At 42.2% G+C, this 26,633-nt stretch overlaps 1 protein-coding gene and 1 long non-coding RNA gene across 3 annotated transcripts in view; one reads left to right on the top strand and one right to left on the bottom strand.

Moving 5' to 3' along the window:
- Positions 1–3,741: 3,741 nt before the first annotated feature.
- LOC126416775 (uncharacterized) lies at positions 3,742–25,767 on the bottom strand. Of its 2 annotated transcripts, XR_007575526.1 has the most exons (3): positions 25,632–25,767; positions 4,362–4,950; positions 3,742–3,809 (listed from the first exon to the last, which is right to left on the bottom strand). It is a non-coding gene; the product is annotated as an uncharacterized LOC126416775 (long non-coding RNA). The 2 variants fall into 2 exon arrangements; XR_007575525.1 differs by lacking the exon at positions 3,742–3,809 and having other exon boundaries at positions 4,172–4,950.
- LOC126416772 (gem-associated protein 8-like) overlaps positions 25,767–26,633 on the top strand; it is a 58,243-nt gene continuing 57,376 nt past the window's right edge. The window contains exon 1 of the mRNA XM_050084629.1: positions 25,767–26,409. Coding sequence (XP_049940586.1) covers positions 25,893–26,409 — 517 coding nt within the window. The 5' untranslated portion in view covers positions 25,767–25,892. The remainder of the gene's footprint in view (positions 26,410–26,633) is intronic.

The following is a 26,633-nucleotide window of genomic DNA, read 5'->3' as shown; positions in this document are numbered from 1 at the left end:
ATGTTAGTGTTGATAAAAGGCTGCAATCTCTCAGGTTTTCTTGGTTAGATAGGTTAACGATTTACTTTGAGGTTTTCAGCCAAGGTTGTATTTCCGTTTTTGCACTGAGCAAGTCAGCTTTTTCAGGTGTTTTGAGTTATGATACTTGTACTCACTTTGTGGACTACTACCAGACTGAACTATTGTTCGTATTGGCTCCTTTTTATAGCTGACTGAGTTCGACTCCAGACACCCATTGTGCTCTTTGATTTTGTTTTTCATAGCCCAGGATGACCTTGGGTGAAACACTCATTCTCTCATTGTTTTTTATTTTGATAGATTCCTTAACCACACGGTCCCAGAAACTCGGCATTAGGCCATGATAATAGTTTTGTCATATTTCACTTAATGATTATATTCAAAGCAACACTCAGTGACAGCTGGTTTCCATGGTCATTTTAGTTGGTCGTATTGCTAATGCTTCTTGCATCTCCCCTCAATTACTCTGATAATCTGCCCCACAAAAGATAGGCCTCATTCACGTGGAATGCAGTACACATCTGGCTTTCTGAGACCTAGATTATCTTTAATATTACAAACAAGACTTATTATCTTTGTTGACAGGAACAAAGAGCATAGTGGACACTGGGAGTCAAACGCACAATCAGCTATAAATAGTGGCCTCAGACCAACAATAGTTCACACTCTGATTGGAGTCCAGGCAGCAGATACACCTAACACCATACCTTGCAGCATCTGTAGAAAGTAGCAGGGTTATATTCTGGAAAATAATATTCACCTACATCCATCCTTTGAGATTATCTTAGTCAGGATTGGCTCAGATTTTTTGGGGAAGCCAAATATAACAGTAAAAGCTAACCAAAATTTTAAGCATGGTTATCTTACAAGTACACTGCTGCAGTTTCCATTACATAGGCAATGTTGTAAATAGTGGTCCATGTCTGTAGCAATGAAATCACAAAAACATTTAATCACTTAACTGGGAAGTGCACTTACTACCCTACACCAGTATCTGAATTATGTTTAAAGGTCTTACTACCATTTTTAGAAGTTTGCAAAATAAATACTTTTCAATAATACTGCATTCTTCTAAGTACTGAATGTGTTTTCTTTCCTTATGTTGTCTATAAAGCAAAAAAATCATTTGATGTTTTGCATGCAATATATGCAGCACTACTTGCATACTTTCATTTGTGATAAATGATTCCCGAACGACAGTGGGAATAATTACTTCATGCAAATGACATATGTACATGAAATAGTGTTATGTTCTGGGCTTGACATATATGCCTGTATCATAATATTAATTCGCTTCTTATGATTTCCTTTGCATTTCCAATGAAGAATATACTATCTAAAAATTTTCACCCTGCAATTCTTTTTCCATATCTTGACCACAAGTTCATTAAGTTTTTGTATGTCCATCCTTTTGGCAGAAGGTCTTTGGGACCGTTTACTATTGTGACAAAATAAAACACCTACAGCTGTCCTTGTAATTTTATTTTATTTTGTTGCAACCAGTTCTAGTGCGTTAATGTGCTGTCTTCAGGCATGTATGCATAAAACAGTAATGATGGCATTATCAACTTATGAATCAAGTCACATAGAAACAGATTAAAAACAGAATGAGAAACAATGCCAAGACTCTACAAGTGAATTTACACCAAACATTTGATACAACGAACAGATACATCCACTGTCACGTATCTAAAATATGCTATCATGAATTTCCACTCAATACATTGTACAATTATACTATCTATTAAAAACCTCTTTAAATAACTATTCATGATTTCTATTCGCCAGCCAGACATACGTTACCTGCACAACCCTGAAATAACGTTCTGTAAGACAAAATAACTGTAGAAGGTGATAAATGGAAGGAAACAATACCTCACAAACAAGTAAGGAGAAGGAACATGACCTATGTGTCGTGTCAAAGTACAGAATACTCAGTTGTACACCGATGAGGAGCATATGTTATGTCAATCTATAAAATGAATGTCGAAGATGTGTTGTAAAACCAAATGTAAGACCCACCTCAGAGCATAACATATGTAGAACATTCAGTGAAACTGTTCATGATGAAAACATTCATGAGTGAGTGCATCTATATATTATGTACTGCCATGAATCAATCACACACAGGGATACTAAGTAGCCTACAAGGATGCAGTGTATCAAAAGGATGACTCAAGGAAACTGTAAATCATGAACAGTTTCCTCGTGGGCGTCTTTCATACGTTCTACATACCTTATGATCTGAGGTGGGTGTAACATTCGGTTTTATAACATGTCTTTGACATTCATTTTATAGATATGACATAGTGCATGCCCCTCATCTGTGTACAACGAAGCATTTTATACTTTGACACAACACATGGGTCATGTTCCTTCTCTTTACTTGTTTGTGAGGTATTGTTTCCTTCCATTTATCACCTTATACAGTTATTTTGTGTTACAGTAGGTTATTTCAGGGTTGTGCAGATAATATATGTCCAATTAGCCAATGAAAAACATGAAGAGTTATTTAAAGAAGTTTTTAATAGATAGTATAATTGTACAATGTATTGAATAGAAATTCATTATGGTATGTTTTAGATATGTGACAATGTATGTATCTGTTCGTTCTATCAAATGTTCGGTGCAAATTCACTTGCAGAGTCTTGCCACTGTTCCTCATCCTGTTTTTAATCTGTTTTTATGTGACTTGATTGATAAGTTGATAATGGTGTTATGGTTTTATGCATACAGGCCGGAAGACGGCATAAAAGCACCGAGACTGGTTGCAACAAAGTAAAATAAAATCAAATCATAAGGACGGCTGTAGGTGTTTTATTTTGACATAAGTTTGTTAGGTTTTAATCTAAATTTATAACAATTGACAACAACACATTAAACACACGTAGGAGCACACTCCATCACACACATTACATAAAACTTTTCAATAAAAAGGAAAATACCATTCAGACATCTCTCCCTCTCAAACCCCCAAAACCCACACCCACACACGCGCACAGAGAGAGAGAGAGAGAGAGAGAGAGAGAGAGAGAGAGGGGGAGAGAGAGAGGGAGAGGGAGAGGGAGAGGGGGAGGGGGAGGGGGAGGGGGAGGGGGGGAGGGGGAGGTGGAGGGGGAGGTGGAGGGGGAGGGGGAGGGGGAGGGGGAGGGGGGGAGGGAGGGAGGGAGGGAGGGAGGGAGTGGGGAGTAGAGAGAGAGGGGGGAGTAGAGAGAGAGAGGGGGGAGTAGAGAGAGGGGGGAGTAGAGAGAGGGGGGAGTAGAGAGAGGGGGACGAGAGAGAGAGAGGGAGGGGTGGGAGAGTGAGAGGGGGAGAGAAGGGGGAGTCAGGGGAAAAGGGGGGACAGCGGAGGGGGAGACACGAGGAGAGGGGGGACATGGAGGAGAGGGGGGACATGGAGGAGAGGGGGCGACGGAGGAGGGGGGGGACGGAGGAGAGGGGGGAGACGGAGGAGAGGGGGGAGATGGAGGAGAGGGGGGAGACGGAGGAGAGGGGGGAGATGGAGGAGAGGGGGGAGACGGAGGAGAGGGGTAGAGGGCAGATAGGGGAGAGGTGGGAAAGGAGAGATGGGGAAAGGGGAGGGGGTGAGAGAGATGGGCTGGTCGGTACTTACCTTCACTCAGTTGGGCTCATCGGTACTTACCCTTGAGAACTCAATGCATCCAAAACAAAAGTAAATAATGACAGCAGCCCTAGATTCTGGAACTACAAGTTCTTTCTTCATGGAGAAAACAGTCGGCAGACGTTGGGCTGGGAGGGGGGAGTTCTCTCAGAACCTAAATGGAGATGGGCTATGCACACAGCATGTCAGCTGCTAAATATAATTAGTGGTTTCACAGTTCTCTGAGCCTGTAACATATATTTTTCAAGGGAAGACAGGAGGGGGGGGGAGGGAAGGGAGGGGAGGGAATGGGATGCTGAGGCATACCTGGGCTTGAGCATGTTAGAGTGCGTGTGTGGATGGGTGGGCATAAACGAGTGTACAAAAGGTCTGCACTATACAGTAGGGATGAAGTCAATGGCAGGAATCATGGGGGAGAGATGGTAATTTGGGGATGTCGTACGGTTTGCCTCACTTTCTCTTTAGATATAGTTAATGATGTACTTAACAGGTAAAAACAAGGTAAACAAATTATTAATCATAATCTGTAAATAATGTTTACAAAGAGCTTTTATTACAAATATTATTTAGTCAAGTACCTCAAGAAACAATTTTGTATTTAAATATATATAAAAGAAACCACTGTATAAAAGTAAACATACGTATTTCCATAACCTGAAATTGACAACTCAGAAAGCTTCTTATAGCAACAAAGAACATTATAATTATGACTGGCAAACACCTGAGGGAAGTTTCTTAGAACAACAGACAATAGTAAGAGTACATATTGGCAACAATTTCCCCGACTGAATCACAGTTTTGACCTGAATTCTTCAATACGCCCTTTAGCTCTTCTTTGCACATCAAGAAGTCTCATTGCCAACCCCATGTTTCCTTGCAGTTTGATTTTTCCCTGGAAAAATGCTCGTTGTGCATCTAGTTTTCCTGTCATCAAGTCTGGGACATCCTCATCATTGATGGTAAAAATGAGATCTGGCTTAGTTTTACCAAAATATTCAATTTTTCCTTTTCCTGTTCTTGCATCAACAACCCAGTATCCTTCAGCACCACCAGGTCCATTCCTTACTTTGCAAGCGAAAACACCCCTAGCCTTTTCAATTAAATTGTCCGTGTCATCCTGCATGGCAAATTCCAATGCTTGGAATAAAATACCTGCTTTGAATTCCTCGGGTGGCACCCTTTTAGCATTGCAGGGATTAGAAACAATGTTATTCTTGCAAGAAGTATTCATTTCAAAGAGCTGTACTGCTGTTTCTTGGAGCTAGAGTGTACAATGCCTTGTCAACTCTCCAACAACGTGTACAGGCAACCTAAAAAAGAAAACGAAATCAGACACTGAATCACAACAAAATAATATTTCAAGCACTACAACAGCTTAATTGTCTAATGAATCATTCAGTTAAAAGTGCATCTTAATATGTGCATCCTTCATTTCCTTCTATTATCTAAAAACTGACAGATCATCTAACTCAGATAGATCCTGTTAACTGTAAGATGTATATGTGACTTAAGTAAGATGTATATCTACCCTAACAGCATGCAGAAATTAAAAGTAAATAATGCAGGAGACAAATTTGTTATAGATGGTAGCAGATCAAAACTCCCACATTCAGCAGATTTCAGAACAAAGGGTTCCTTTACACAGCAAAACAGAGAGGTGAAGCTTAGATAAAATAACATGAATACCTTTTTATTTGCTAAATAACACATTAGACAAAAATGTCACTTCCATATGCAATACAAGCAAGGCACTTAGAAGTTCACTTTAACTGAATTTGGGGCAATGGCAAAACTGCTAAATTAAGGAGATGGAAGGGCTGAACAGCGTCTATCTCCAGGAGGTTATAACAGCTAAACAGTATTTACCTTCATGAGGTGAAATTCTAAGTGCTGCTGGAAGACACAGTTAAAAGTAGAAAACTTTCAGGGGTAAAACTGATAATCACCCAACGGCAAGCAGAAAAATTATAACTAATACATTTGTCCCACTGGTGCTTCCACTGTTCATACCACGTTTTGCAGTCACCTTTGGAAATGGCTGACAGCTCCTCCCTCATTCTTTCTTGACTTCTTCAAAGCTATCAAATCGGTGTCCTTTTATGCCTCTTTTCATGCATGGAAATGAGAAAAAGTTGCACAGAGCCAGGGGAGGTAAGCAAGGTGCTTGGGGCATGGGGCAAAAGGACCATGCCATTTTTAGCCGAAAACTGTCTAACAGAGATTGCTGTGTGTGCGGGTGTGTTTTTGTGATCGAAGATCCAGTCTCCGGTCTGTCACAAACTGGGTCTTTTTTGATGAACACTGTTGCACAATCTTCTTAAAACTTCAAAATAAAAGGTTTGATTGACAGCCTGACCTGGGGGAACAAGCTCTGAATGAACTACACCCTTGGCATCAAAAAAGCAAATCAGCATTGTTTTGATGTTTGATTTGACTTGACGACACTTTTTTTTGATGGGGTGATTATGACATCTTCCATTGGCTTGACTGTTTTTGGCACCATGACTCATCATCAGTAATGACCTTTCATGGGAAAATATTGATCTCTTTCAAACTGTTGTTTCAAAGCATGACATGTTTCAACTCGACGTGCCTTTTGATTGTCAGTCAGAAGCCAAGAAACAAACTTGGCAGCAATCATTTTCATTCTCAAATCTTCCATTAAAATTCACTGAACTGAGCTCCGAGATAACCTACTAATCTTCAACAGTTGATCAATTGTCTGTTGATGGTCTGTGAGCACAAGCTCTCGAATTTTTTCAGTATTTTCACTGATTCAGGCAGCTGATAGACATCCACAATGCTTGTCATCAATTGACATACCACCATTTTTAAATCAAGCAAACCACTCATACTCTACTTGAGATTTTTCCCATAGTGTAATCTTGGTTAGCTGCTTACAATATTTCAACAATTTCAGCAGCATTTTCACCAAAAGAAAACAAAATTTCACAGCTGCATGTTGTTCATTTAAACTTGTCATCATAAAAAAAAATGATGCAAGAACAAAACAGCACCAGCAAAAACAATCACTGCAGATGACCAGAACAAGCTATGCTGACAACACAGGTGGCACAAAACTGGCAATGAGCCGCACTATATGCGGCTAGCAGCATGTATAACATACACTAACTCCACCCAAAGCAATGTGTCTTTTTTTTTTAATTATTTTTTTATACCCCTCATATCATTAGTGATCCACAACTGAGAGATAGGGCATGGCACATGTAAGAAGAAGTAGAAGAATAAAAAGAAGAAGAAACTACACACACATGAGTACTCCATTGGGTAAGGCAATTAACAAATTGTCAGTACTGGTATTGCGACAAAACCAACTAGGCTTCAGGAAATTCACGAGTAAAGGGAGATATAAAGAATTTTTCAGAAAGAAGTATGGCTACTGGAGGGAAATAATACATTTTCCATGTCAACAATGTCATTTTTGCTGAATGTAGTGTTGCAGTTAGGATGATGTAAACAGTATGCTCGAATCAACAAGATTACATTTAAAAAGACTGAGAAAGCATGTGTACTTGATTTTTGATAGAAAGAAATGTAAATGGCGGCAATACTTTCAAGCTGACACAAACAGCACTTTACAGTCCTCCACTCATAGCCTGCTCCCCCCCTCCCACCACCACTCCCTGCCCCCACCTCCTGCTTACCCTTCCCAGCCAGATTTCTTCTCTCATTATGCGCACTTGCTCGAAGTCTGGCCCTGGCAGCTAGAGATAGTGGTCACGTGTGTGTGTGAATAGCATTTATGTGAATGTGTGTAGGTGTATGCTATCTATTTTGGAAGATGGCCTTCTGGCCAAAAGCTTACACTATGTGATCGAGATAACCCCAAAAACCTACATTTTTCATATTAGGTGCATTGTACTACCACCTACTGCCAGGTACTCCATATCAGCGCCCTCAGTAATTATTAGATATCGTGAGAGAGCAGAAGGGGCACTCTGTGGAACTCACAGACTTTGAACGTGGTCAGGTGATTGGGTGTCACTTGTGTCATACGTCTGTACGCGAGATTTCTGTGTCACTTGTGTCATAAATCTGTACGCGAGATTTTTGTGTCACTTGTGACATACATCTGTACGCGAGATTTCGACACTCCTAAACATCCATAGGTCCACTGTTTCCGATGTGATAGTGAAGCGGAAACGTGATGGGACATGTATGGCACAAAAGTGTACGGGCCGACCTCGTCTGTTGACTGACAGAGATCACGGACAGTTGAAGAGGGTCATAATGTCTAACAGGCAGACATCTATTCAGACCATCACACAATACCTGGTGAACATCATCTGCCAGCATGTGTAGTGCCAACAGTAAAATTTGGAGGTGGTGGTGTTATGATGTGGTTGTGTTGTTCATGGAGGGGGCTTGTTGTTTTGCATGGCACTATCACAGCACAGGCCTACATTGATGTTTCAAGCACTTCCTTGCTTCCCATTGTTGTAGAGCAATTCCGGGATGGCGACTGCATCTTTCAATGCGATTGAGCACCTGTTCATAATGCACGGCCTGTGGCAGAGGGGTACACGACAATCACATCCCTGTAATGGACTGGCCTGCACAGAGTCCTGACCTGAAGCCTACAGAACACCTTTGGTGTGTTTTTGAACGCCGACTTCGTGCCAGGCCTCACCGACCGACATCATTACCTCTCCTCAGTGCAGCACTCCGTGAAGAATGGGCTGCCATTCCCCAAGAAACCTTCCAGCACCGGATTGAACATACGCCTGTGAGAGTGGAAGCTGTCATCAAGGCTAAGGGTGGGCCAACACCACACTGAATTTCAGCATTACTGATGCAGGGCGCCACAAACTTTTAAGTCATTTTCAGCCAGGTGTTTGGATACCTTTGATCACATAGTGTATGTGTTTAGAAGTCTTACTGTTATGCCTGTCTGCAACTCAAATTCACCATTATCATATTTTATGAACAGCAAGGTGCACTTTTTACTTTGACAAATTGCCTCCAAAATTCAGGTGCATCTTATACTCGAAATTAATATGAAAATGTCCAGTATTTGATTTAAAATTCCGGCAAGTCCTAAAATGGCCATATATTTGATGCTGCAGGAAACCTATTCCTATCTGGCAACATTGGATTCAACTGTCAGCAGCAGTGCACCAATGCAACGAACACGAATTGTGAGGATTCGCAAGTTTGCTAACACTGTCTCCCTCCCACCCCACCATCACAAACGCAGAACACTGTCTAGCCTATGATGTGTCATTGCAGTCTATGGTGCCAGGGAACTGTTATTGAAAGTGACTTGTGTTATTGGTTAGAGTAAATTATTATTGTTATAACTTGTTTTGTAATGGAAAAATGAAAGGTATTTATATGATCCTGGCTATAAATTGAAAGTATTAGCATATGCAAAAGAATATGGAAACTGCAGTAGCCACCAGAAAGATCGCGGGAGGCGCACATTGGCACGGCGCGTCACGGACGGTAGTTGCCGCAAGTAGAGTCCCGTCCACCAGAGGGCACGCAAGAATTCGGATGCGACCTCTGCCGGCATAATAACAACAACAACAACAACAACAACAACAACTCCGGCAGCACGGGCCGTGGCCAGTCAGTTAACATCGGGCATGCCTAGGACACAGTCCTGGTCTATGCTAAGTGAAATGCGAAGTAAACGTGAACAGTGTTACTACACAATTGGCGACGAGTAGGGTCGTTCTTTCGCGTGTTGCATCGTTGTTCTGGTTTCGCAGCTTCTCCACGGCATGGAGGATTTGGTGCGGGTTTTGGTTGTGCAGCAGACGGAGCTCACGGCCACCATGAAACAAGTGCTTCCGGCGTTGCTCTCCACGCTGTCTGCTCCAGCGCCGTTCCCTCCTCCCTTTCCCCCGTATGACGAGACGGCGGAGGATTGGGACGCATATGAACATCGCCTTCGGCAGCATTTCCAGGTGTTTCATGTTGCCGATGCAGAGGTATGTCGTGCTCTCTTCTTGTCTTGGATATCTCCCTCGCTGTATCAAGTTTTGCGGCAGCTAGCGCCGTTGCAGGAACCCTCGTCCTTGTCTTTTGACGCATTGTGTTCATTGCTATCTTCATATTATCGCCGCCGCACGCATGCTGTGGCAGCTAGGGTCGAGTTATATCAATGCAAGAAACAGCCCCATCAGTCTTACCGGGCCTGGGCCGCTACCCTGCACGGTCTTAGTCGCAAGTGTCATTTTGTTACAGAGCAGTCGCGAGAGCCGATTGCCCACGTTATGGTACGCGACGTCATTGTTCGTTCGTCCCCCGATAGGGAGGTGCGGCAACGGGCCCTGCAGTTAGAAGACCCTTCCCTCGAGGAAGTCCTGTCCATTGCTCAATCATATGAAGTCTCTCACACAGCAGGTCAACAGCTGGAAGCGTGGTGCGACGTCGCGGCGGTTCAGGGCGGCGCGGCCGCATCCACTGTGTCTGGGGTGGACGACGTGCAAGCCGTACAATCCGGCTGTTACGGCCGCTCCCGCATGGCGCGTAAACAGAATTCCGGCCGCCGGCCCCTGTTGCCGTCCTGTGCGTCGTGCTATATACATCATGATCGGTCAGAGTGCCCTCAGCGTTGGGCCGTTTGTGGCAAATGTAATAAAAAAGGTCACATTGCTAAAGTTTGCCGCTCAGCCTCAAAAGAATCGAAGGAAGCAGGTACAGAGGACATGGACGTTGACATTCAGGAAGTTTCATCGGGCCAGGCTCCCGACGCATCGGCACGCAAACTTTTTATCAAGGTATCGGTTCGGTCGCGCCGGTTACAACTGCAAGTAGATACGGGCGCGGCAGTTTCGTTGTTGAATGCACAAACTTATTCCGAACTTGGATCGCCCCCGTTGGCGCCAGTTTACTGGCGTCTACGCGGTTATGGTAAACAGTTCATTCCCCTACTGGGTCAATTCACTACTGACGTGACTTACAAATCAGTCACTCAGGCTGTTACTCTTATTGTTGTCAGTGATGCGAGCTCCGCTAACCTTTTTGGCCTGGATGCCTTTCAAGCTTTCGGTTTTTCTATCGCTGACACCATACAGTTGGTCTCCGAAGATGTTCCCTATCAATCATTGGAATCTTTGATCTCAGACTTTCCAGATATTTTTGAGGAGGGCCTGGGGCGTGTTTCAGATTTAAAGCTCACTTAACGTTGAAGGCTTCGGCTCGCCCGCGTTTTCTACGTGCGAGACAGATCCCCTTGGCTCTCCGCCCTCAGGTAAAGGAAGAGCTAGACCGGCTGACAGCCCTAGGGGTCGTTCTTCCAATTTCTTCCAGTGAGTGGGCTTTGCCCCTCGTTATTGTAAGGAAGCCCTCGGGAAAATTACGTCTTTGTGGCGATTTCAAGGCCACCATTAATTCCCAATTGGTGGTGGACACCTATCCCTTGCCTCCTGCTGATGAATTGTTCTCCGCCGTGGCGGGGGGGCAATATTTTTCGAAAATCGATCTGTCGGAGGCTTATCATCAGATACCACTTGATGAGGACTCCAAATGGCTGGCGGTCGTCAACACCTCGTTTGGCCTTTACCAATACCAGCGGTTGGCCTTTGGAATATCCAGTGCCCCGGCGATATTCCAGCATTATCTTCAGCATGTCACGTCGACAATCCCTCATTGTATTAATTACCTGGATGACATAATTGTCACAGGCCGCAGCACGAAGGAACACTTGCACAACCTTCGCACCCTCTTTCTCAAATTCAGGTCTGTGGGCTTGCGTTGCAACCTGCATAAGTCAACCTTCTTCCAACCGTCCATTGAGTATGTGGGCTACACCATCTCTCGGCACGGCATCCAGCCACTAGGAAGTTTGGTCCAAGGTATTGTCAACCTTCCTCGGCCCGCTTCGCTGAAAGAGTTACAAGCTTTTTTAGGCAAGATAGCCTATTACCACCGGTTCATTCCCAGGGCTTCCACTATAGGCCACCCCCTGTACTGCCTTCTGCTCAAGGGTGTTCCTTTTGATTGGTCACCTGCATGCGAGCGAGCGTTCACCTCGTTGAAGGGCCTCCTCACGTCTGCCCCTTGTTTGGCTACTTTTGATCCCCATAAGCCGTTGGTCCCGGCTACAGATGCTTCGCAGTATGGGGTGGGGGCGGTACTGGCCCATCGCAACGCAGATGGTTCCGAGCAACCACTGGCGTTTGCGTCTAAAATGCTTAGTCCCGCACAGGCCCATTACTCCCAGGCGGAAAAAGAGGCTTTGGCCATTGTCTACACTGTTACCAAGTTTCACCCTTTCTTGTATGGCACAAAGTTTCAGTTAATCACTGACCATAAGCCATTAATATCGTTATTTGGCCCCGCCTCTCAGATTCCGGATAGGGCGGCCCACAGACTACAGCGCTGGGCCTTGTTCCTCTCTAAGTACCATTATGACATTCATTTTCACCCTACAGGACAGCATACCAACGCCAACGCTCTTTCCCGTCTTCCGGTGGGCCCGGATCCTACGTTCGAACGAGAGGAGATTATGTGTTTTCATTTGGATGTGGCATCCCGCCAAGCAGTTGATGGCTTCCCGATCACTAGTTCTCGAGTCGCCAGGGAAACGGCAGCTGTTCTCCGGCAAGTAGTTCGCCTCATTCAGCAGGGGTGGTCATCCCGCCCTCCGGGCCGGGTCTCGGAACCTCTTCGGAATTATTTTCTTCTACGAGACCGCCTCTCGGTCTTGGAAGGAGTTCTCCTCCTGGCTACCGAGATACAGCTCCTCGCGTGGTTGTTCCTGCAAGTTTACGAAGGGAGGTCCTCACGTTATTACATGCGGGGCACTGGTGTGTTTCCCGTACTAAAACCTTGGCTCGCAGACATGTGTACTGGCCCGGTATTGACAGAGAAATTGAGCACTTGGTAGCCACTTGTTCCCAGTGTGCGAGCCAACAAGCATCTCCCAGGGCAGCGTTCTCTTCATGGCCGCCGGCAACCCAAGCATGGGAACGTGTTCACATCGATTTTGCGGGCCCGTTTCTCAATGGCTTTTGGCTCATTGTCATTGATGCTTATTCCCGATTCCCATATGTGGTTCGCTGCTCCTCAACCACTTCAGAAGTTGCAATACAGGCACTAGCAAAAATCTTTTCTGTGGAAGGTCTGCCAATCACCCTGGTCTCGGACAATGGACCGCAGTTTATTTCACAGACCTTCCAGGATTTTTGTAGGCGCTACGGTATTCGGCACGTTTGCTCTCCCCCCTTCCATCCACAATCGAATGGGGAAGCCGAGCGCATGGTGCGCACATTTAAAATGCAGATGAAAAAGTATGTGCACGAATTTCCTGCGGAGGAAGCATTGACGTTTTTCTTGACGGCATACCGGACCACACCAATGGGAGAAGGCAGCCCCGCAGAGCTCCTCCATGGGCGTCAACCTAGGACTCTGCTGCACCTCCTCCGGCATGGTCCTCGCCAGTCTTCACAAAACGGAGTACCTGGCTTTCCACGGGGTATGTCGGTCTGGGCCCGTGGGTTTGGTCGCAATCCACGTTTGATACCAGCAGTGGTCCTGTGCCGAAATGGCTGCTGGCTCTATACCTTGCAGGCGGGGGACCGGGTGGTACGTCGTCACCAAAATCAGCTACGTCCACGTTCGGGCACCCACCCTCCGACCTCTCGGACACCGGCTTCCCCACTGCCGGCACCTGTGTTGGTTTTGCAGGGGACGTTACCTCCTCTCCCCGCTGTGACTCTGCCGCACTGCGATGGTTCTCAGCCTTGGCAGCCTCCAGTAGCTCCAGCACCGGCATCGCCATCATTTGAGATGCCCCAGCGAGAGCCGGCCCCCCTAGCAGGCCCGGTTTCTCAGGAGGCTGGTTCACCTGTGGTCGTCCCTTCCCCATCGTCCCCGCCACTGGGTCTTGCCCCTCCCAAGGTGGAACAGGATCCGGAGTTCGACAGCTTGTCGCCCGTTCTGTCCCAGGCTCCAGTTGTGGGACGACGGGGGCCTCTTCGTGTGGGTCACTTCCAGCCGTATTTGAAGGTTCCGGCTCGAGGGTTGGCAGATCCCCTTGACTCCGGCCTTCCAATGGATGTGGAGGTCATCGCTCCTGCCCGACGCTCCACCTTCCAACGCAGTGGATCACAGTGGCTTCACCACCCGAAGGAGGAGGAGTGCAGTAGCCACCAGAAAGATCACGGGAGGCGCACACTGGCGTGGCGCATCACGGACGGTAGTTGCCGCAAGTAGAGTCCCGTCCACCAGAGGGCACGCAAGAATTCGGACGCGACCTCTGCCGGCATAATAACAATAACAACAACAACAACAACAACAACAACAACTCCGGAAGCACGGGCCGTGCCAAGTCAGTTAACATCAGGCATGCCTAGGACACAGTCCCGGTCTACGCTAAGTGAAGTTCGACGTAAACGTGAACGGTGTTACTACAGAAACAGAGCAGCCAAGTGGCATTTCGGCCCTCCACCAAAAGAAAAAAATAGAGGACTGAATGCATACTGACCAAAACTAGAAGAGAACATACTGAAATAGGTTCAAGGACACCATCAAAATGGGACTGGAATTAGTACAAAAGTGATTCAAATACACATTTTTAAGCTAGCACTACACTGTAACTTAACAGACTTTAAGGGTAGAGTTGGTTAGTGCTAAAGTTTATGAAGCATCATAGACCTAGCATGTGAAACAGAACCAAAGTATATCAGAAAATGCCACAAGAGTATGAAAAGACAATATTATCTTTCCATCACTTTGCTATTCAACCTTGAAAGAAAACCAGCCTGGAGCTAAGCAATATAGAAAATATGGGCAAACTCCACTGACATTTGATGTGCCGAGTAACAGAACTGTTGCCATGAAAGGTGGTAAAACTATAACTTTAAAAAAAAAATTGGACATAAAAAAAGCACTACACTGTTGTCCTTTCATGTTGTGCTGATGGTACTAAATCCAGTTATCATTTTCAAGTGCAAAATAATGTCAAAACCTTTCTAAATACTGCCAGGTAACTGACAATTATTGGATGTACGAGGGTGGTAGGAAATTGTGGATTAACAAAGAGTGGGAGAGAAGGAAAGATGCTTTATTGAAGAAGAGTTCTTTTCTTGTGCTAGATCAGTTTAGTAATCATTTGAAAAATTCTGTGAAAGAGAAATTGAGACATCAAAATACAGAGCTAGCTGTTATTCAGGGAGGACTTATTTCACAACTGCAACCTCTTGATGTCTTGATAAATAAAGCATTTAAAGTGTACATGAGGGAGGAATGGCACAAATGGATGATGGATGAAATCCAACATGATTTCACACTGAAGGGAGCTTTAAAGCGACCTACAATCAAATGAATGTGTCAGTGGATAAAACAGTTGTGGTCTAGAGTAAGAGAAGACATCATTACTAAATCCTTCAAGAAGTATGGCATAAACAACGCTCTCATTGACAGTAAAGACTGTCTTATATATGAAGAGGACAATGATGATGACAAAGAGGATGAATAAGAAGAAAGTTCAAATAATGATTTTCAGGAACTTTAAAGGTCAGTTCAGTTTTATAAATCAAGAATTGTTTTGTCTAACTTTGCAGTCTAATAATAAAAATAGTAAAAATGTTATTTTTTTAACTGCTTGAAACATAAGGTGCATATATAGTGAACAGCAATCAGCAATCAATCATTTTCATACAATGTAAGATTTGTGGTTTAGCATTAAAACTGGACTATCAATTGAATGGTTTCAAATAACGCTAAAATAAAATAAGGGAGACAACCTGTATTTACCAATCAGTTAAGCACATAAAAAATTGATAATTACTGCACAAACAATACTGTCTGAAAGCTCATATTCCCACCTGTCACAATAGAAGTGTCATACAGACAATTCTCAGATTTTCATGAAGACAGCCATGAAAACTGATTTGACAAAGGGTCTGGAGCTGTTGTATAGTTTCAAAGGTCAGTATCTCAATGCTAATTTGGACTTGCTTATAGGGAAAAGACTCCACTGCAGAAGTCATGGAGAGTAATAAAATGGACTGAAAAACAGGAATGAAGTTTTGGATTTACGTTGTTTTAACAGTTAAAAGCACAATAAAAGATTCTGAGGCACCTGAAAGTAACACTAAGTCTAGAGATGTGGAGATAGAAACAGTGATGGTAGCTCCACTCCAAAGTACACTCAATATTACTTCAAAACACTGCAAAGACTGCAAGCTAATGCAAGTTAATATCCACTAATATTCCACTGAACTCACATCTAAGTACCGAGTGAGGTGATGCACTGGTTAGCACACTGGACTCGCATTCCGGAGGATGAAGGTTCAATCCCGTGTCCGGTCATCCTGATTTAGGTTTTCAGTGATTTTCCTAAATCGCTCCAGGCAAATGCCAGGACGGTTCCTATGATAAGGGCACGTCCAACTTCCTTCCCTAATCTGATGAGACTCCCCCTAACAACCCAAACCAACCCTCACATCTAAATATACATTTACATCCATTTTGTCAAGAGAGTAGTGAAAGGTACTTGCCACTTTACAGTGTATTTGGGCTTCTTCCTATTCCATTCACTTATGGAACTTGGGAAGAAAGACTGCTTCACCATTTCTGCGTGTGATGTAATAAGTATAATCTTGTCTTCTAGTCCTTACTGGAACAATTGTAGGAGTCAGAGTATATTCCTAGATTCCTCACTTAATACCATTTCTTAAGACTTTCTAATTATATTTTTATTGTATGTGACATCTATTCTCAAACATCTGCCAACTGTCGTATTTCAGCATGTTTGTGACACTCTCTTATGGCTAAAAACCTATGACCATTCATACTATCATTTTTTGTACATATTCAGCTTTCTCTGGTATGTCTCATAAATGCAATCAACATTTGGTAAAAGTGCACTTGTGCACTTAGAGGTCTGTGGCTGTTGCATTGCATGCTAATGTTGGTAGCAACTTCTATGAAGAATGGTAAGAACTGAATAGAACAAATAGTGGGTTGGTTGTTCATAGTCAATCAAAATGCTTGTTAATAATTTCCTAAGGTTTGTAAATAAAGATAGCTGGCATTTTGTTCTATTGGGTCGGAACTTAATCACTTCACAGAATTTTCAGCAAAATTTGAAATAAGATATACAAGTAGGTTATTGCAATGATGAATGTACATTACAAATTAATTTATAATGGCAATCATATTATCGTGTTGAGATTCATTGGTGTCACCAAGTCACAACCAAAATATACCAACCCAAACTCAGCCTTGGGCTTTGCTACAAGTCTGCAGATCCAGGTTTATTGCCAATTTACTTTCGTTAGTTTGCGCCAACTCACTACCAATTTGTCATATTTTACACTAATCCAGGACTTGGGCTACAATATAGGTCATTCTATCAGCACATATAGTTTTCTAACCACTCTCCATATTGAAAATAAATTTAATCAGCTACAAAGTCATTACAATCAGCAACACTCATTGGCTACCAAAATGAACTGCTAACATCATAATGTGTGCGCACTTCTGCTTATTGGTGAGTCATCTGCCTTACTCAAAAAGCATTAACAACTCATACAGATACCTAGATGATTGTGGGAATTTGATGTAGAATGGTCATATGGGCTCAATCATAGGTAAAATAGGAGACAGACTTTGTGTTATTTGGAGGATACTGGGAAAATCCACCCCATGAACCATGGACCTTGCCGATGATGGGGAGGCTTGCGTGCCTCAGCAATACAGATAGCCATACTGTAGGTGCAACCACAATGAAGGGGTATCTGTAGAGAGGCCAGACAAACATGTGGTTCCTGAAGAGCAGCAGCAGCGTTTTTAAGTAGTTGCAGGGCAACAGTCCGGACTAATGCGTGATCTGGCCTTGTAACATCAACCAAAATGGCCTTGCTGTGATGGTATTGCGAACGACTGAAAGCAAGGGGAAACTACAGCTGTAATTTTGCTCGAGGGCATGCAGCTTTACTGTATGGTTAAATTATGATGCTGTCCTCTTGAGTAAAATATTCCGGAGTCTGGGCGGGGACTACTCAGGGCGGCGTCATTATCAGGAGAAAGAAAACTGGCGTTCTATGTATTGGAGCGTGGAATGACAGATCCCTTAATCAGGCAGGAAGGTTACAAAATTTAAAAAGGGAAATGGATAAGTTAAAGTTAGATATAGAGGGAATTACTGAAGTTTGATGGTAGGAGGAACAAGACTTCTGGTCAGGTGAATACAGGGTTATAAATACAAAATCAAATAGGGATAATGCAGGTGTAAGTTTAATAATGAATAAAAAAATAGGAGTGTGGGTAAGCTACTACAATCAGCTCAGTGAACGCATTACTGTAGCTAAGATAGACATGAAGTCCATGCCTAACACAGTAGTATAAGTTTATATGCCAACTAGCTCCGCGGATGATGAAGAGATTGATGAAATGTATGATGAGATAAAAGAAATTATTCAGATAGTGAAGGGAGATGAAAATTTAGTTGTCATGGGTGACTGGAATTCAATACTAGGAAAGGGAAGAGAAGGAAAAGTAGTAGGTGAATATGGAATGGGGGTTAGGAATGAAAGAGGAAGCCACCTGGTAGAATTTTGCACAGAGCATAACTTAATCAGAACTAACACTTGGCTCAAGAATCATGAAAGAAGGTTGTATACATGGATGAGGCCTGGAGATACTAGAAGGTTTCAGATAGATTATATAACAGAGATTTAGGAACCAGGTTTTTAATTGTAAGACATTTCCAGGGGCAGATGAGAACTTTGACCACAATTTATTGGTTATGAACTGTAGATTAAAACTGAAGAAAGTGCAAAAAGGTGGGATTTTAAGGAGATGGGACCTGGATAAACTGAAAGAACCAGAGGTTATAGAGAGTTTCACGGAGAGGAGATTAGTGTTTAACGTCCCATCGACAACGAGGTCATTAGAGACGGAGTGCAAGCTCGGGTGAGGGAAGGATGGGGAAGGAAATCGGCCGTGCCCTTTCAAAGGAACCATCCCGGCATTTGCCTGAAGCGATTTAGGGAAATCACGGAAAACCTAAATAAGGATGGCCGGAGACGGGATTGAACCGTCGGCCTCCCGAATGCGAGTCCAGTGTGCTAACCACTACGCCACCACGCTCGGTGGAGTTTCATGGAGAGCATTGGGGAATGATTCACAAGAATGAGAGAAAGAAATACTGTAGAAGAAGAATGAGTAGCTTTGAGAGATGAAATAATGAAGGCAGCAGAGGATCAAGTAGGTAAAAAGACGAGGGCTAGTAGAAATCCTTGGGTAACAGAAGAAATACTGAATTTAATTGATGAAAGGAGAAAATATAAAAATGCAGTACGTGAAGCACGCAAAAAGGAATACAAACGTCTCAAAAATGAGATTGACAGGAAGTGCAAAACAGCTAAGCAGGGATGGCTAGAGGACAAATTAATGAAGTAGAGGCATATATCACTAGGGGTAAGATAGATACTGGAAAATTAAAGAGACCTTTGGAGAAAAAAGAACCACTTGTACGAATATCAAGAGCTCAGATAGAAAACCAGTACTAAGCAAAGGGAAAGCAGAAAGGTGGAAGGAGTATACAGAGGGTCTATACAAGGGTGATGTACTCGAGGGCAATATTATGGAAATGGAAGAGGATGTAGATGAAGACGAAATGGGAGATATGATACTGTGTGAAAAGTTTGACAGAGCACTGAAAGACCTAAGTCGAAAAAAGCACTGGGAGTAGACAACATTCCATTACAACTACTGATAGCCTTGGGACAGCCAGCCCTGACAAAACTCTACCAACTGTAAAGCAAGATGTATGAGACAGGCAAAATTCCCTCAGACTTCAAGAAGAATATAATAATTCCAACCCGAAAGAAAGCAAGTGTTGACAGATGTGAAAATTACTGAACTATGAGTTTAATTAGTCACGGCTGCAAAATACTAACACAAATTCTTTACAGATGAATGGAAAAACTAGTAGAAGCCGACCTCAGAGAAGATCAATTCACAATCCATAGAAATGTTGGAACATATGAGGCAATACTGACCCTATGACTTATCTTAGAAGATATATTAAGGAAAGGCAAACCTATGTTTCTAGCATTTGTAGACTTAGAGAAAGCTTTTGACAATGTTGACTGGAATACTCTCCTTCAAATTCTGAATATGGCAGGGGTCAAATACAGGGAGCGAAAGGCTTTTTACAATTTGTACAGACACCAGATGGCAGTTATAAGAGTCAAGGGGCATGAAAGGGAAGCAGTGGTTGGGAAGGTAGTGAGACAGGGTTGTAGCCTATCCCCAATGTTATTCAATCTGTATGTTGAGCAAGCAGTAAAGGAAACAAAAGAAAAATTTGGGGTATGAATTAAAATCCATGGAGAAGAAATAAAAAGTTTGACGTTTGCCGATGACATTGTAATTCTGTCAGAGACAGCAAACGACCTGGAAGAGTAGTTGAACGGAATGGACAGTGTCTCGAAAAGAGGAAATAGATGAACATCAACAAAAGCAAAAGGAGGATAATGGAATGTAGTCGAATTAAATTAGGTGATGCTAAGGAAATTAGATTAGGAAAAGAGACAGTAGAGGAGTTTTGCTATTTGGGGAGCAAAATAACTGATGATGGTCAAAGAAGGGAAGATATAAAATGTAGACTGGCAATGGCAAGGAAAGCATTTCTGAAGAAGAGAAATTAGTTAACATTGAGAACAGAAGCATTCAAAATGTAGTGCTACAGAAGAATGCTGAAGATTAGATGGGTAGATCATGTAACTAATGAGGAGGTACTGAATAGAATTGGGGAGAAGAGAAATTTGTGGGACAACTTGCTAGAAGAATGTAGAGGGAGACCAAGAGATGAATACACTAAGCAGATTCAGAAGGATATAGGTTGCAATTGGTACTGAGATATGACAAAGCTTGAACAGATTAGAGCAGCAAGGAGAGCTGCATCAAACCAATATCTGGACTGATGACCACAACCACAACCACAACAACAACTGGGAGTATGCAGCTAGTTAACAAAGGATATGCTTACAACACGCTTGTGTGATACTTTCTAGAATACTGGGCTAGAGTGCTCTTAAACTGTCTGCGGCTCTTGCGTTGTGTGCTGATGTTAGCAATTTGTTGAAGTTGGTCACTGCCAATTGAGCCAATTGAGTGGCAGTATATGGTAGTAGTTGCTGAAGATATTTATTTATTTATTATGTGGAAGTTACAAACAGATTATATTTGCTTTGAATAGCCTGTCTGGAGTTGGCAACTACATGATGCATGATGGGAGGTGGCTGACTGAATTTGTACTCGATATGGAGAATGGGAAGAAAACCGGATGTGGTGTCAGTGACCTGTAATGAAGCTTGAGGCTGTGGTTAGGTTGCGACTTGGCAAAGCCAACAAATTTTAGCACAAAACTGTGACAATCTGTCATGTTCATTCCACAGTTACCAACTGCAGCACCCAGTGGAAGACAAAGATACACTGTACGTGTTTTTTAGACCTTTTAGTTGTTATTTTTATGGTCAACTTCTGTAGCTTGAAAACTGTGTGCTGTTCTGTGACTTTGATATCCAGAAAAGAGTCCCATAGCTAAGAATTTAGTGCATATAGGAACAGTATGACAGAACCCCAAGAGTACAGCACTATGAGTATAAAATGCTGATTTAATTATGTTTGCAGTATATTCATGTGTTTATTTTGTTATTTTGTGTTAGCAGACAATACATACTCATCAGTAAGAACTTCTCATTTTTACACAATATACAGATTTATCATCCATAATTAATGTGACAGAATTCTTTGACCATTTTCTTCACTTCCTCAAATGTGATCCTATTTCCATCATCATTCCTATCCCATTCTAACTCGAAATCTGAAACATTACTGATCGTATTTTCACCTACATTGAGCAACTCTTCAAAATCTTCCCTCCATCTGCCCAAGGCATCCACAGGATTCACCAGCAGTTTTCCTGACATATTTTGGACAGGTCAGGAAAACTGCTGGTGAATCCTGTGGATGCCTTGGGCAGATGGAGGGAATATTTTGAAGCATTGCTCAATGTAGGTGAAAATACGATCAGTAATGTTTCAGATTTTGAGGTAGAATGGGATAGGAATGATGATGGAAATAGGATCACATTTGAGGAAGCGGAGAAAATTGTCAATAGATTGCAGTGCAATAAAGCAGCTGGGGTGGATGAAATTAAGTCGGAACTCATCAAATACAGTGGAATATCAAGTCTTAAATGGCTACACAGGATAATTGAAATGGCCTGGGAGTCGGGACAGGTTCCATCAGACTGGACAAAAGCAGTAATCACACAAATCTTTAAACATGGAAACAGAAAAGATTGTAACAACTACAGAGGTATCTCTTTAATCAGCGTTGTGGGTAAAATCTTCTCAGGTATTGTTGAAAGGAAAGTGTGAGTATTAGTTGAGGACCAATTGGATGAAAATTAGTGTGGGTTTAGGCCTCTTAGAGGTTGTCAGGACCAGATCTTTAGCTTACGGCAAATAATGGAGAAGTGTTATGAGTGGAACAGGGAATTGTATCTATGCTTTATAGATCTAGAAAAGTCATATGACCGGGTTCCTAGGAGGAAGTTATTGTCTGTTCTACGAGATTATGGAATAGGAGGCAAACTTTTGCAAGCAATTAAAGGTCTTTACATGGATAGTCAGGCAGCAGTTATAGTTGACGGTAAATTGAGTTCATGGTTCAGAGTAGTTTCAGGGGTACGGCAAGGCTGCAACCTGTCTCCACTGTTGTTATTATTTATGGATCATATGTTGAAAACAATAGGCTGGCTGGGTGAGATTAAGATATGTGAACACAAAATAAGCGGTCTTGCATATGCGGATGACTTAGTTGTGATGGCAGATTCGATTGAAAGTTTGCAAAGTAATATTTCAGAGCTAGATCAGAAATGTAAGGACTATGGTATGAAGATTAGCATCTCCAAAACGAAAGTAATGACAGTGGGAAAGAAATATAAACGGATTGAGTGCCAAATAGGAGGAACAAAGTTAGAACAGGTGGACGGTTTCAAGTACTTAGGATGCATATTCTCACAGGATGGCAACATAGTGAAAGAACTGGAAGCGAGGTGTAGCAAAGCTAATGCAGTGAGCGCTCAGCTACGATCTACTCTCTTCTGCAAGAAGGAAGTCAGTAACAAGACTAAGTTATCTGTGCACCATTCAATCTTTCGACCAACTTTGTTGTATGGGAGCGAAAGCTGGGTGGATTCAGGTTACCTTATCAACAAGGTTGAGGTTATGGATATGACAGTAGCTAGGATGATTGCAGGTACTAGTAGATGGGAACAATGGCAGGAGGGTGTCCACAATGAGGAAATCAAAGAAAAACTGGGAATGAACTCTATAGGTGTAGCAGTCAGAGCAAACAGGCTTAGATGGTGGGGTCATGTTACACGCATGGGAGAAGCAACGTTACCCAAGAGACTCATGGGTTCGGCAGTAGAGGGTAGGAGGAGTCGGGGCAGACCAAGGAGAAGGTACCTGGATTCGGTTAAGAATGATTTTGAAGTAATAGGTTTAACATCAGAAGAGGCACCAATGGTAGCACTGAATAGGGGATCATGGAGGAATTTTATAAGGGGGCTATGCTCCAGACTGAACGCTGAAAGGCATAATCAGTCTTAAATGATGATGATGATGATGATGAATTCTTTTCCCTTTTTATGCTTAACTGTATGCTATTTGCTTTCTTTATGTTCTATGTTAGTTTATCACACACTGTCCAATTGTAAACCTGCTTCAGGATTTAATCTGCTTTCTCAAATAGGAATTTTGGTCTTTTATAAGTGACTATGATGTTGCTATCATTAACAAGAGAGTTTTTCTCATGTCACTAACACGTATGAAGAACAGAAATGGACCCAATATACTACCCTGAGAAAAACGTACATTTGTATATTTCTTGTCTGACTGCTGTTTTACTTAAAAATTATCATCAGCACAAGTGTGAACTCTCTTTACAGTTTGCACACTATTTTTCAGGTGAGACAAGATCCTCACTTTTACTGTATCTAGTGCTTCTGGTGCATTTAGCAGTATTTTATGGTAAGTGTCAAAAGCCTTGGGCAAGTCTAAGAATATGTCTGTGACACAGCTTGCATTGTCAAGAACTGTGTAATTTTTCCTCCTATCTATGTAGTTCTCAATTCGTTCGAGCAATCAATCATTCATGATAGGAAACACAGTCACAGCTCAGTCACTCAAAATGATTCTGAAATTTTACTTGTTAGAATGAAATCAGGCGATGATTCTTCTTCTCTGCAGGCTCGTGCTTTGCGGCAGTATGCTAATCTGTACAAATAAAATGCCTCGTAATTTTGGGAGCGTTGTATAATCAGTCGGGAAACCTCAGATCAAGCGGATATTTGGCTTTGATGAAGTTTAACCTTCCGAAGAAGTAATGGAGCTCTTGGATTATTAAATGCCGGTTCGTATCCAGTCCTTCGGAAGTTCCCTTCTGATTAACAACTACGCAATATATCGATGAATATCATTAATTCTCAAATGTCAAATACACACCTTTTGTATGAAGGAGCAATACATATATATTTCCCTTTTAATCGTACAGTTCGTCTCAGTTATCTTTTGTCATAAATCTCAATATTCAGATTACAATTCTTCCAACCAAGCTCAGGCTAATCGGCACGAAGACAATCTCTGAAGCTTTTTTTTTTCTAACAACTACCAGAGAGAGTACTACAAAGAATAATTATGCGCTCATGGCATAGCTATTGTATGAAACTATTTTGTGCATGGATTCTGCAAGTATGAAGATAGAAAATTAGTAAACATCATTCAAGGGTAGAATTATATCAGAATAATTCATCGAATATAAAGAGATATTACAACTGTCACGTATCACAATTGTGATGGCCATATTATAGTTCTCCTACACTGGAAACCAAACAGTGCTTTGTTCAGAAGGTTGTATTTATTTTGGTTAGGCCTACTCCCATACTACTTTGCTTTTACTTTCTGCATTTTCATAATGTTAAGCATTGAGATATTTAAGAGTTTGGGAGGACACTCTAACACAATTATCTGTCAATTTTCCTTTGCTGCAAAAGTGGCTACTATTGTAAATGTTGCTTCAAAAATCAATTTAAACAACCCACAGAATTTAGCGAACTTAACACCTACATTGTTCTCCACATACACTGCATCCCAGGTTTGATTTGCCAATGTCCTAGAAAAAGTATGTTACACTCAGGTAAGATCCTTCTGTAGGCATGCAGTTTCATGGGTTTTATCAAGTGTGTCTTTCATGTTATTATCTGACAGTAATGATCAGAGGGATCAATAATTTACCCTGTCCAAGACTGATGGTGAACTCTGATGTCTGAACTTCACCATTTGTGCTCTACCAAAACTGCTTAGAATACTTACAAGGTTATTATTAATTTCATCAAGCATATGTTTATGCTGACATCTCCACATATTAAATGTTAATTTTGGGGGCTGAGACTCCATATTACAATTAGATGAGCAGTACATGCCTAGAATAGTTAACTTTTATGGATGTCTAGCCATGTTAAATCAAAGGCTACCAGTTCGAATTTTGTACTTACACTCATTGTGACCAGATATTCTCTAGCTTTAAAATGTGTCCCATTTCTGATATAAATATATGTTCCAGCATCTTTTACGGTAGTTTCACAGTAGCAAATTGCATGTTCATGTGACTATAGCACTATAAGCTGTATTGCGCTAACGTATTCATGCCACCAAGGCTCTTATTTTCCGCCTTTGACATTAAACTCTTTTGGGACATAACTTCGTGTCAAACATCTACTGACACGCTACGCTCAAAAGAAACATTGGAGAGCCCTATAACTTACGAATTATGGGGAAAATATTACAGCTGGTAGAAACCATCCAAGTGGTGACGGAACTGTCTTGTTCCAGCAACATTTAGTAGGAAGAATTTATTGAAGGAACACAAATCGAACACATTTTCCCTTATTTGATATACAGGAAAGTACAAATAATTACGCATAACTTACTCTTATTTCTTGAAGAACCTGTGCACTACTAATGAAATGCAAGTTATGCAACGCGATTTTCTTCTTTTTCTCCAATTACTGATGACATGTCTTCCATCTTAGTGGTTGTTTACCCACGAATAAAAACAAATCAGCGTCAGTTTTGACGTTACATTGCAGGTCTTGACGTTGAACGAACATAGCGACCTGTAGTCGAGCGCGCGAAAATATCGATATATTGTATTGAAAAATCGCTGAGAAACCTGACAACAATACGAAGAAATGTCAGGAGCAGAAATAGTAGTCCGTGTTGTGGGGAAGACAAAACAGAAATGCAAGTCAAGAAAACAGAAAAGAAAGTTGAAGAAACGCAGAATGGAAATTAAAAGGAGATACAATGCAAGTAGATTACTTCAAACCGGTCAATACTGCGAAAATGATTGGTTTTGGCAGAGCTATCAGAGAGCGGTTGAATGGCAGGGGAAACATTATATAGCGTATTGGAGGGCAAAATGTATAGCTTTGCAGGCAGAAAATAGAGCTCTTAAGGACTGCATAACGAAAATATCTTCTTCCAATAAAAATAATGTGCAGTTGACTAGCTGTAGCTCGGACAAAGACAAAGTGACGCAGAAAGATGTGAAAAGGAAGCCTAAGGCGAAGCCAACAGTTCCCGTTGCTGTCAATTCTGAAAATAAATGCACAGCAGAAGAAACGGAGGATTATAAATTCGAGTTTCAGCTAACTGAAGAGATGCTTGACTTTTTTGAACACAGTATGAAGCACAGAATGGAGAGAGGTGAGTCTTAATCATATGCTACATTAGCGTCACGCACTGCGTTAAATTCATCTCCCTCTTTACCGTGTTTCACTGCTTTATGAAGACTGGTTTACCATATTCACACGAATTGTCCAACCCTTATATGATTTTTCGTGATACGTCTGAAAGTTAGTATAGGTCTAGCCAATTCAGTGCAATTCATTTCCCCTAGAGATGTATGTATTTCTCTTTCATATTTGTTT

The sequence above is a fragment of the Schistocerca serialis genome, chromosome 8, assembly GCF_023864345.2.
Source record: "Schistocerca serialis cubense isolate TAMUIC-IGC-003099 chromosome 8, iqSchSeri2.2, whole genome shotgun sequence".
Lineage (NCBI taxonomy): Eukaryota > Metazoa > Arthropoda > Insecta > Orthoptera > Acrididae > Schistocerca > Schistocerca serialis.
Note: the sequence above shows the minus strand (reverse complement) of the source record. Positions and strands in the feature narration are given on the sequence as shown.